The sequence below is a fragment of the Colobus angolensis genome, unplaced genomic scaffold (genome assembly GCF_000951035.1).
Source record: "Colobus angolensis palliatus isolate OR3802 unplaced genomic scaffold, Cang.pa_1.0 Scaffold4, whole genome shotgun sequence".
NCBI classification, from domain to species: domain Eukaryota; kingdom Metazoa; phylum Chordata; class Mammalia; order Primates; family Cercopithecidae; genus Colobus; species Colobus angolensis.
The window spans coordinates 13116101-13128128 of record NW_012117376.1 but is presented as its reverse complement, the minus strand read 5'-3'; the positions used below and the strand labels follow the sequence as shown (position 1 = coordinate 13128128).

The 12028-nt window shown below is 43.8% G+C and overlaps 1 protein-coding gene across 1 annotated transcript in view; it reads right to left on the bottom strand.

The window, feature by feature from the left end:
• The window catches only part of RPA2 (replication protein A2, 32kDa), a 23924-nt gene extending 12111 nt beyond the window's left edge, over positions 1 to 11813 (bottom strand). The window contains 7 exon segments of the mRNA XM_011955539.1: positions 754 to 870; positions 1389 to 1463; positions 4109 to 4222; positions 4355 to 4456; positions 11167 to 11273; positions 11534 to 11696; positions 11698 to 11813. Of these exon segments, the coding sequence (XP_011810929.1) occupies positions 754 to 870; positions 1389 to 1463; positions 4109 to 4222; positions 4355 to 4456; positions 11167 to 11273; positions 11534 to 11696; positions 11698 to 11763 (744 nt within the window). The 5' untranslated portion in view covers positions 11764 to 11813.
• Positions 11814 to 12028: the final 215 nt, after the last annotated feature.

Genomic DNA, 12028 nt, shown 5'->3' with positions numbered 1-12028 from the left:
CCAGGATGGTCTCGATCTCCTGACCTCGTGATCCGCCCGTCTCGGCCTCCCAAAGTGCTGGGATTACAGGCTTGAGCCACCGCGCCCGGCGAATTCTTTAATTTTTTTTGTAGAGACAGGGTCTCCCTATGTTATCCAGGGTAGTGTCTCGAACTGGGCTCAAGTGATGCCCCCATACCAGCCTCCCAAAGTGCTGGGATTTCAGGCCATGAACCATCACACCCAGCCCTGAGGGCTTTCTAATACTAGAGTCAACAAACCTTTTGCGTGGTCCTAGATGGACTTGCCAAAGTTAATTCACACAATGGAAAATACTATGGAGAAATTTCAATACGAACCAATAAATGTAATCTCAGGGAAAAAATAATAGTACATAATTTTTCCTACTTAGCCAGTAAGTTGGAAGGAAGACAGCAAAATGCTGTCCTGAAGGGAGCTACTTTCTGAATATGCACTGACAATCCTTGGAGCTAAGAGCTCAGCCTATAATTACATGTCTACACCTAAGGGTTGTCACAGGCCTCAGCTGTCCAGGCCAGTGGAGTCAGAGGAACTCTTAATTCTGAGAGAAACATCAGTGCTTCATCTAGAATAAAATACAGTGACAAAGCTCATGGAGAAAGTGTTCTGAGGACTTAGTGATGTCTTTCTCTGGCTTGACCTTCAAAATGTCAAGGAAATCAAAGCTGGAACACAAAAGTAACCTGTGTTCTTCCAGGGAAGAGAAAAAGCTAGGAAAGTGAGGCTACTCACCTGGCTGCTGGCTTTGCTTAGTACCATGTGTGCATTGATCACTTCCAGAATATGTGTGGTGAACTCATTCATATCCTCCAGGGGCATGATCTTAAAGGCTACCAGGCTCTTTTTGTTCTATTAAAATGAAGAAAAAAAGGTGAATAAAATATGAACATACATTAATTTCAGGTCAACATTGTGGCACTTTTCTTGGTTATAGTATTAATATTTTGCCAATATGAGAAAAATGTTATATACTCTCAGAGGTAATTCAAATATGGTCAAACATGAGGAGAAAAACACTAAAATTAATAGCTAAGTGACATTAATAATTTCCCCACGGTTGCATAACGGAGCAAAATCTAGACTCCTGACTCCGAATCTAGTGTTCTCCTTTCTCCAACTAATGAACGCCACAGATGGCAATTGTAGAAGGAGATTCTGTTCTTTCTTTACTGTTCTGTCAGTTTCATGTTAAGGTTAAAAAAAAAAAAATAGAAAGAAAGAAGAGTTATTTCCTTTTGAAGAAGAGAGTAAGAAAAACTTCCCATTAAACAGGGGGACGTAAGTATTTTAACTATCCAAAAGCCATGACATGAATCTAGAAACTGCTTCATGCAAAAACACTTTAACTGCTTTTATTCTGACTTTACCTGAAAAGATCTCAGGTGGCCTGCCACTTTCACATATGTTTCTGGAGGAACCACAGTGTTTTCACTGCTGGCATCCTAACATAAAATACAAACATGCCATTAAGGTTTTAGTGATGCTGGTGAAAGCCTCTTTAACATTTCTATATTATGTATAGAAAGAAAAAGTTATAAAGTAGAAGAGTTAAAGGATCCTAAAATGGCATTAAGGAGTTTGCCCTGCCTTTTACAATTTACTTTTTTATAAAACCAGGAATTAGAATAAAAATATCTCTAAAGGTAATTCTCGGTTCCAAAGTTCTGTAGCACATCATAAAAAAGCAAACAATTATGATACTCTCATTCAAGCTCTTAGGCACACAATTTTCTTTTTTTTTTTTTGGGAGGGAGTCTTGCTCTGTTGCCCAGACTGGAGTGCAGTGGCATGATCTTGGCTCGCTGCAACCTCCACCTCCCAAGGGAGGGTTTCAGTGATTCTCCTGCCTCAGCTTCCCCTGTAGCTAGGATTACAGGCACCCGCCACCACGCCCCACAGGCACACAATTTTCTGGTGGATATACTTATTGGCAAAGCAATTCTACTTCTGGGAATTTAAGGAAGGAAGTAAGACCATGCATTAAGATTTACATTTATCATAGTACAGAATATTAAAAATTTTAAAACAACCTAAATATCCAACATAAAGTACACATTTCTATATAATAGGATACTCCACACTGTTGCAAATGATAACACAGAATTCTGTTTACTGTCTGGAAAAACAAGTCATGATACATGGAAAAAAGCTGATTTCCCATTTGGGACAATACACACTAAACTGTTTAATGGTTGACTAGGATAATTACAAACTATTTTAATATTTCTTTATCAGTTTCCTAGAATATGCACACATTATTTGTAAGAAAAATACATTAGCTGATTTTTTTTTTTTTGAGACAAAGTGTCTTGCTCTGTCACCCAGCCTGGAGTGCAGTGGCATGATTTCAGCTCATTGCAACCTCTGCCTCACGGGTTCAAGCGATTCTCCCGCCTCAGCCTCCCGAGTAGCTGGGGTTACAGGCACGCACCACCGTGCCAGGCTAATTTTTAAATTTTTAGTAGAGATGGGGTTTCACCATGTTGGCCAGGCTGGTCTCAAACTCCTGACCTCAGGTGATCCACTCGTCTTGGCCTCCCCAAAGTCCCGGGATTACAGGTATGAGCCACCACACCTGGTCAAAAAGACTATTTTTTAAAACGACTATCATACTGGCAAAAATTTAAGACAAAAACTCATTGTTAGGCCAGGTGTGGTGGCTCACGCCTGTAATCTCAGCACTTTGGGAGGCCAAGGCAGGAGGATCACCTGAGCTTAGGAGTTAGAGATCAGCCTCAACATGGAGAAACCCCGTCTCTACTAAAAATACAAAATTAGCCGGGCGTGGTGGTACACGCCTGTAATCCCAGCTACTCGGGAGGCTGAGGCAGGAGAATTGCTTGAACCTGGGAGGCAGAGGTTGCAGTGAGCCGAGATTGCGCCATTGCACTCTAGTCTGGGCAACAGAGCAACACTCTGTCTCAAAATAAATAAATAAAAATAAAGCAATCTCAAAATACTAGCACTAAAGGATTATTAAGTAAACCATATTTATAACATACTACAAATGATATAGAAAAGCGTATATTGTCACAAAGAAGTATTTGCCATAAATTGTTGAGAAAAGCATATTACAATATGGTATGCAGGATCTGACCCAATTTTTACATAGCAGCATGTGTATATAAGTGTCTTTATAAACATGGATAAAATAGATTGGAATACAGTATATACTTTTTATCCTTTTATATTTTTAATTGTGCAGAAGGCCTCTTGGTGTTTTGTATTTTGTTTCTGAAATACATTCATTACACAAAATTTGGATAATAAAGACCTCACTTTGGGAGGTCGAGGCAGGTGGATCACCTGAGGTCAGGAGTTTGAAACTAGCCTGGCCAACATGGCAAAACCCCATCTCTACTAAAAACACAAAAAATTAGTCAGATGTGGTGGCAGGCGCCTGTAATCCCAGCTACTTGGGAGGCTAAGGCAGGAGAATTGCTTGAACTTGGGGTGCAGAGGTTGCAGTGAGCTTAGATTGTGCCACTGCACTCCAGCCTGGGCAACAGCGCAAGATTTTGTCTCAACAACAACAAAAAAAGCAGGGGCCGGGCGCGGTGGCTCAAGCCTGTAATCCCAGAGCTTTGGGAGTCCAAGGCGGGTGGATCACAAGGTCAGGAGTTCAAGACCAGCCTGACCAAGATGGTGACACCCTGTCTCTACTAAAAATACAAAAATTAGCCAGGCATGGTGGCGGGTGCCTGTAATCCCAGCTACTTGGGAAGCTGAGGCAGAGAATCGCTTGAGCCCGGGAGGTGGAGGTTGTAGTGAGCCGAGATCCCACCACTGTATTACCTGGGCGACAAAGTGAGACTGTCTCAAAACAACAACAACAACAACAACAACAAAAAACCTTTGTTCTACTGGAACTTAACATTCTACTGTCTCCTGTCATTTGACTTTTAATTCTATTTTTGGTATATCGGGAAGGTATATAATCAAATCTATTAACCTTTCACTTTAGGGTATCTGTCTTTGATGTCTTTTTGTATTATTTTTATAAGAAAAAACTTTAAAAAGACTAAAAAAGTTCAACATCTCCACAGTTCCAAAGTAACCCCATCATGATTCAAAACCAGCCACTTACATCTGTGTCAACCCACTGGCGAACATCCATGGGTGCAGCTGTCATGTCATCTATTTTGTAAACAATGTTGGTTGGAGCCTTCTCTGCATGTCTGATGATCCCCACAATAGTGACCTAGGTTAGAAGAAAGAAAAAAAAAAAGGCTGTTTCCCCTGAAACCAAGGCTATATTTTTGTATTTTTAAATGTAGTCTTATTTCATTCTTTATTATGAGTAAGTGATTCCTTCACAAATTATTTGACATACCTGTGAAATCTCAACATTCCCAATTCTGAACACTTCATCAACCAAAGTGGCAGAAAGCAGCTGAGATATAGTACAGGGTACAATGTGCTGGGCTCGGGCTCTCTAAAAAGAAAAAGCATGCAAAATTCAATTAAGAAAGTAATAACTACCACACCACTCACCTGCCATGTGCCAAGTACTTTAAATATATTCGAACATTGAATTTCAAAACAAATCTCATTATCTTTGCTTCAGAGAGATGGAAACCAAGGCCATATAGCAAACCAATATCACTTTTAGAATCCAAACCCAGGTTTGTCTAACTCCAGAGTTCCTGCTGAATACATGTGTTGCCCTGAGAATTCACCAAAATGAGTATGTCAGAGTGGGGGACAGGGTAAGGAAGAACGACCTGCTGCTGCCAGAACAGACCTTCAAGAGGAAACCCCAGCTTTAGGGTGTAGACAAGCTGGTGCTGCTGTTCAGGTCACTGACAAAATGAGATGGTATTGCGAAAAGGTTTGAGAAATGACTAATGGAGACAGAACTTTGGAACTGCTTGTAGGTCTTGTGATGAACTATAAAAGGTAGAAGAATAGCTTCTTGTAGGACAGATTTTTTGACAATCAAATGGAGCTCCTGGGGAAATGGAATAAGAGCTTGGGCATGTTGGACATCTTTTTAACTTCTTTTTTTTTTTTTTTTTTTGAGACAGAGTTTCGCTCCTGTTGCCCAGGCTGGCGGGCAATAGCGCAATCTCAGCTCACCGCAACCTCTGCCTCCCGGGCTCAAGCGATTATCCTGGCTCAGCCTCCTGAGTAGCTGGGACTATACATGTGTGCCAGCATTTTGCATTTTTAGTAGAGACGGGGTTTCTCCATGTTGGCCAGGCTGGTCTGGAACTCCTGACCTCAGGTGATCTGCCCACCTCAGTCTCCCAAAGTGCTGGGATTACAGGTGTGAACCACCGCCCTTGGCCACATTTTATGTTTTGAGATGGGGTCTTGTTCTGTCACTCAGGCTGGAGTGCAGAGGCATGATTATAGCTCACTGCAGCCTCAAACTCACGGGCTCAAGCAATCTTCCTGCAACAGTCTCGAGAAGATGGGACTACAGGTACACCACCACACCCAGTCAATTAAAAAAACATTTTTTTTTGGTAGAGATGGGGCTTTGCTATGTTGCCCAGGCTGGTCTTAAACTCTTGGTCTCAAGTGATCCTCCCACCTTAGCCTCCCAAAGTGTTAGGATTACAGGCATAAGCCACTGTGCTGGACTCATGTTGGACATCTTAGGGGGAAGAGGCAGGATAGGGTAGGCAGAACAGTATCTAGTGAGTACACTCAAATCATATCCTTTTTTTTTTGAGATGGAGTCTCATTCTGTTACCCAGGCTGGAGAGTGGTGGAGCAATCTCGGCTCACTTCCGTCTCCTGGGTTCAAGCAAGTCTCCTCTCTCAGTCCCCCAGGTAGCTGGGATTATAGGTGCATGCCACCACACCCAGCTAATTTTTGTATTTTTTCTAGAGATGGGGTTTTGCCATGTTGGCCAGGCTGGTCTCGAACTCCTGACCTCAGGCAATCTGCCCACCTTGGCCTCCCAAAATGTTGGGATTACAGTCATGAGCCACTGCACCAGGCCCAAATCATATCTTAAACCAGCCACACAACAGTGTCAACTTATTTTTGCCTACCAGTGGCAAGAGGTAGTCTGGGTGACATAAAGATGAATACAATGGGACAGGATTTACCCTCAACATATTCCTAATCTAGGGGAGGTACAAAGGTAAACAATAAACCTGATCTTGATATACCATAAAACAAAATGTGCCATGTGGGACCTCAGAAAAACGTACTGGCAAAAGAGGGAGGCTTTAGGCTGAACTCTGAAGCACGAGAATTTCAACAGTGAAAAAGTAGCAGGTAACAGGCTGAGGGCAAGTACATACTCCCAGTCTCCTAAAGGGAATATGTACAAGGCAGAAAAACAATGAGAGCTCTTCCTGTCAGAAGCCAAGAGGAAGTGGACCAATACCTGTACTGCATGGAAGACTTAGAACACAGTAGACTCTTGGCCTTCATGGATTCAGCAGTTGCAACTCTGACCTGAACATCCATGACACTGCCAATATTTCACTTTGCTGAAGCATAATTTTGAATGGTGAGTATTGCCGCAAAAGGATAAAGCAAGCTCAGCCAACCGCTGGCACATATGCCACAAAAGGCAGCAGCCAAGCTTGAGGGTTAAGACTGTGGCTCTATTCTCAAGAGCAGTTGCTCAGCCAGGCGTGGTGGCTCATGCCTGTAATCCCAAGGCCAAGGCGGGCGGATCATTTGAGGTCAGGAGTTTGAGATTAAGCCTGGCCAACATGGCGAAACCCTGTCTCTACTAAAAATTAAAAAAAAACATTAGCTGGGTGTGGTGGCGTGTGCCTGTAATCCCAGCTACTAGGGAGGCTGAGGCAGGAGAATCACTTGAACTCGGGAGGTGGAGGTTGCAGTGAACCAAGATCTTGCCACTGCACTCCAGTCTGGGCAACACAGACTCTCCTCAAAAAAAGAAAAAAAAAAAAAAAAAAAAAAAAAAAGCAGTTGCTCTTGGTCACATTTATTAACTCATTTGTACCTTGGTTTCCTCATCTGCAAAACTAGGAATGATAAATTATAAAAATTAACTACATGGTAAGGACTCAGAATACTACCCAGCACACAGTACTCAATAACAAATGTTAGCTATTATTATATTAGCTATTGTTCCTCATTCTTCACATCTGCAATAGCTTTTAATAACAATGTGACGGGATCAACTGTTTTTCAATTTTACTTTATGATATTTTATAGGTAAAGTTACATGCTATGTTAGTATTTATAGTTTTAAAATTTGCAGGGGTCCCAGGATTTACCTCTCACAAACTACTATATTTCTGTTTTTACCTATCACAGCTGAGATGTTCATCGTATCTTCAGCCTAAGAAAACTTAAGACCAGTAAGGTAAAGTGGCAAGAACATGAGGTTTGGAGCCAGAGTCCTATAGACCTATGCTCAAATCCCAGCTCCAAAGCCCGGGACACAGGACCTTTTCTGAAAACTGGGTACATATACCTCTTCAGTTGTAAATGAGACACATAATATATATGAAGTGCTAATACCAATCTCTGCATGCAGTGGATGTTTGACAAATATTATTACCTCTCAAGTAAAAAAGTTACGTATGGGTAACAGTTGAGATGTTAACAATGCCTTCAAATTCATCTCAAATCAAGTATTTATTTTTTATCCAGCACATATTTTATGTAGGAATTGATCGCAAGGAATTCCTAGTTTGCTCCGAAGAGGTTCACAGAATGTCAATCTAAGTATGCTTAATTCTGAAAAAAACCATTTTCAGACTAAAAAAATTTTCATAGCTGATTATGAATTACAGGCTACTCTGACAGTACTTCATGAAGGTACCATTATTACAGATTAAAAATGGGTCACTATTTGAAACTTCACATGGTTCAATCACATTGAACAAATATATAATCAACAGGAAACATTTTGGATAGAGTTTTTATCAACCAGGGATGGTGCTGCACATCTGTAATCCTAGCTACTTGGGAGGCTGAGGTGGGAGGATCCCTTGACTCCTGGAGTTAAGAGTCTGCGGTAAGCTATAACTGTACCACTGCACTCCAGTGGGGCTGAAAGTGAGACTCTGTCTCAATTTTAAAAGAAAAAAAGAATAGGGCATTCACCTAACTTTTAACTGTGGAAAATACTAGATTTAAAAACAAAACAAGGCTAGGCGCAGTGTCTCATGCCTGTAATCCCAACACTTTGGGAGGCCAAGAAGAGCGGATCGTCTGACATCAGGAGTTTGAGACCAGCTTGATCAACGTGGCAAAACCCCACCTTGACTGAAAATACAAAAATTGGCCAGGCATGGTGGCATGCGCCTGTAGTCCCAGCTCCTTGGCGGGGGGCTGAAGCAGGAGAATGGGTTGAACCTAGGAGGTGGAGGTTGCAGTGAGCTGAGATCGTTCCACTGCACTCCAGCCTGGGCAACAGAGCAAGACTCTGTCTCAAAAAAATAAAAATAAAAACAAAAAGACTGTCCACGCATGGTGGCTCATGCCTGTAATACCAGCACCACGGGAGGCAGGCGTGGGAGGATTGCTTTAGCCCAAGAGTTTGAGACCAGCCTGGGCAACCTGGTCTCCACGAAAAGAAAAATAAAATCCAGAGACTGGGATCGAGTCTCCAACTTACAAGCATTATTCTCTGAAAAGCTATCTTAATACCCAGCTTTTAGGAATTATGACATAAAAATTCTAACAATCAGAATGGAGAAAAACAGTTAAGCTTGGGAAGAAAAGATGAGAACCAATCATCTACCTTGTTTTCTCCTTCACGACCTCAAGAAAATCAAAATAGAGAATTAAAGTCCCTTGAGATCTTCTAGGAGAGAGAAAACTACAACAGGGAGAAGTTGTTGCTCATCAGATGTTGGATTTGTTCAGCATCATGTGTGTACTGTCCGATTCTAGTTCCTTATTAGCTATGTAAGCTTAGGCAGTCCCTTAATATACCTGAGTCTCTGCTGTATGCTGGAATAAACAACAAATTCCTTACAGAATTATGTAAAATAATTTATATGAAAGTTATAAAGTGGCCAGGCGCGGTGGCTCACGCATGTAATCCCAGCACTTTGGGAGGCCGAGGCAGGTGGATCACAAGGTCAAGAGATCGAGACCATCCTGGTGAACATGGCGCAACACCATCTCTACTAAAAAAATACAAAAAATTAGCCGGGCGTGGTGGTGGGTGCCTGTAGTCCCAGCTACTTGGGAGGCTGAGGCAGGAGAATGGCGTGAGCCCGGGAGGCGGGGGGTGCAGTGAGCCGAGATTACGCCACTACACTCCAGCTTGGGCGACAGAGCGAGACTCCGTCTCAAAAAAAAAAGAAAGAAAGTTATAAAGTAATGTCCAAATATACCAGAATATCAATGAATTTTTTAACCTGCTCACACTGAATCTTAACACATCTGAGTGACTCCTAAAGAGAAGTCAAATTAACCCTACATTTATAGAATGAAATTGCAGTTGTTAAATGCAAACTCAGCTGGAAGTGGTGGCTCACACCTGTAATCTCAGCACTTTGGGAGGCTGAGGCAGGTGGATTGAGGCTAGGAATTTGAGACCAGCCTGGCCAACATGGCCAAACTCTACCTCTAAAAAAAAACCACAAAAATTAGTCTGACACGGCAGTGCACATATGTAGTCCGAGCTGTTAGGGAGGCTGAGGTGGGATGACCACTTGAGGCCTGGAGGTCCAAGCTGCCGTGAGCTGTGATCACGCGCCACTGCTCTCCAGCCTGGCAGACAGAGATCCTGTCTCAAAAAAAAGAAAAAAGGCAAACTCATTTCTGAGTGACTAATCAGCGTTTAGACAGCTTTCTATAGATTGTTTTCCTACACAATTGCCTTACTTGTCAATTCTCAGAACCACCCTGTGATATGAGTACTACTAGTATCATCAGATGAGAAAAACCAAGGGCCACAGCCTTCAAGATGCTTTCCTGAAATCACAATGTCAGTTAAAAGGCAAAATGGATTCTGGAGTCCCCGTGTTCTGGCTCCATGGCCTGTATTCTTTGTATATAAGTCTCACAATGACATTTTAAGGTATGTTAGCCCCTCTTCATAGGTGCAAAACTGACTCCCAAGCCAGTTAAGAAATGTGTCCAGTGACACCCTGTAAGTAAAGCAGCACAGCAATGGCAGAACACATGTCTATGACTTCAAACACCATATTTCTTTTTTTGAGACAGAGTCTACTCCTGCTCTGTTGCAAAGGCTGGAGTGCAGTGGCACCACCTTGGCTCACTGCAATCTGTCTCCCGAGTTCAAGTGGTTCCCCTGCCTCAGCCTCCCTAGTAGCTGGGATTACGGGCACCCGCACCACGCCTGGCTAATTTTTGTATTTTTAGTAGAGACAAGGTTTCACCATGTTGGCAAGGCTGGTCAAGAACTCCTGATCTCAGGTGATCCACCCGCCTCAGCCTCCCAAAGTGCTGGGATTATGGGCATGAGTCACCGCGGCCAGCCCATGCCTATAATCCCAACACTTTGGGAGGTCGAGGCGGGCGGATCACCTCAGGTCAGGAGTTGGAGACAAGCCTGACCAACATGGAGAAACCCCGTCTCTACTAAAAGCACAAAGTTTAGCCAGGCATGGTGGCACATGCCTGTAATTCCAGCTACTCGGGAGGCTGAAGCAGGAGAATCCCTTGAACCTGGGAGGCAGAGGTTGCGGTGAGCCGAGATCGGGCCACTGCACTCCAGCCTGGGCGACTGAGCAAGATTCCATCTCAAAAAAAAAAAAAAAAAAGTAAAAGAGACTATTAATACAAGTACAGGCCAGGAGCAGTGGCTCATACCTGTTACCCCAGCACTTTGAGAGGCTGAGGTGGGAGGATGGTTGAGCTCAGGGGTTCGAGACCAGCCTGGGCAACATAGTGAGATCCCATCTCTATTTTAAAAAATGAAAATAAATAACAAAAAAAAAACAAGTTGAGAGCATTCACACAAGATTGATTCATTAGTTACACTGATCAATTTCAAAATAAAGCCAATGAGGGGAAAAGCCAAGGCAAAAGGAGGTGCAAAATTTGGCAAGATTTCATTTCTGAAACTTACGGCACTTAATTATGAGAGATGCGGATAATAATAGATCATTATCGCATCAGTTCATGTTGAAATCTTCCTTCAAAGCATAAAGTTTCTGTCATAGATGACTTAGGGACTTCAGGACAGGATAAAACAAAACCAAACACTCCTTTCAACCTACTGATTTCTTTTCGGCCTGAGAAGGTGCGGGCGATCCAAAGCCCCCCGGGGACTGCGTGTAGCCGCCGGCTCCCCCATATGAGGAGCTGCCATAGCTTTCGAATCCACCTGTTTTGAACAACAGGATTAGTGCCTGTGCCATGTCCCGCGCCTCCGAGAAACCTGCAGGCTCCCCGAGGTTTCGCCCCTCCAAATACTGCCCGCGTCTCCCTAACCTTCCTCGCCGCCTTCCTGCGACCCCCAAACGCCCCAGCTCCGCTCCCGCCCTTCCTCTCCGGCTGCCACACGCCTCTCGGACCCCAGGCTCTCCCTCTTGCTAAAACCTCCTGCGATTCTCTTCCTCCTCCACCCCGCACCCCCATCATTACTGTTCCACATCTTGGTCGCGATTTTCCGCAAAGAGGCCGAGAAGGTTCGGGTCTGGGGAAATCACGGAAAACCACAGAACGCGGCCGCTACTGCGCCGCTCTAGCTACTTTTCTCTGGCGCCACAAACTCCTTCCCGCGAATGACGGAGCCAGTCAGCTCCCGGGGAACTTCTCGCTTCAGCCAATCGGTGCTCACGAATGCTACGCTTCTTCCTGTCTTCTCTGCCCATGCTCCAGAAAACGCACACTGCACTCCCAGTTGGCTCCAAAAGCCTCCGCGGCCATCTTTACGAAGGGCAGAACCCTCCGCACTAGCGGAAGCAAGGAGCTGTCAGGGCGGTAGCGCAAGAAATCAACCAATCAGAGCAATACTACCGCGACGCAGCGCCGCGTGATTCCACCCTCGTCAAGTGCGCGACTTCTGACGTCACTTCCTTTGTTCGGCGTGCTCGGGTTCCCGCCAAACTATCACCAATCAGACGACGCCTTCAACTA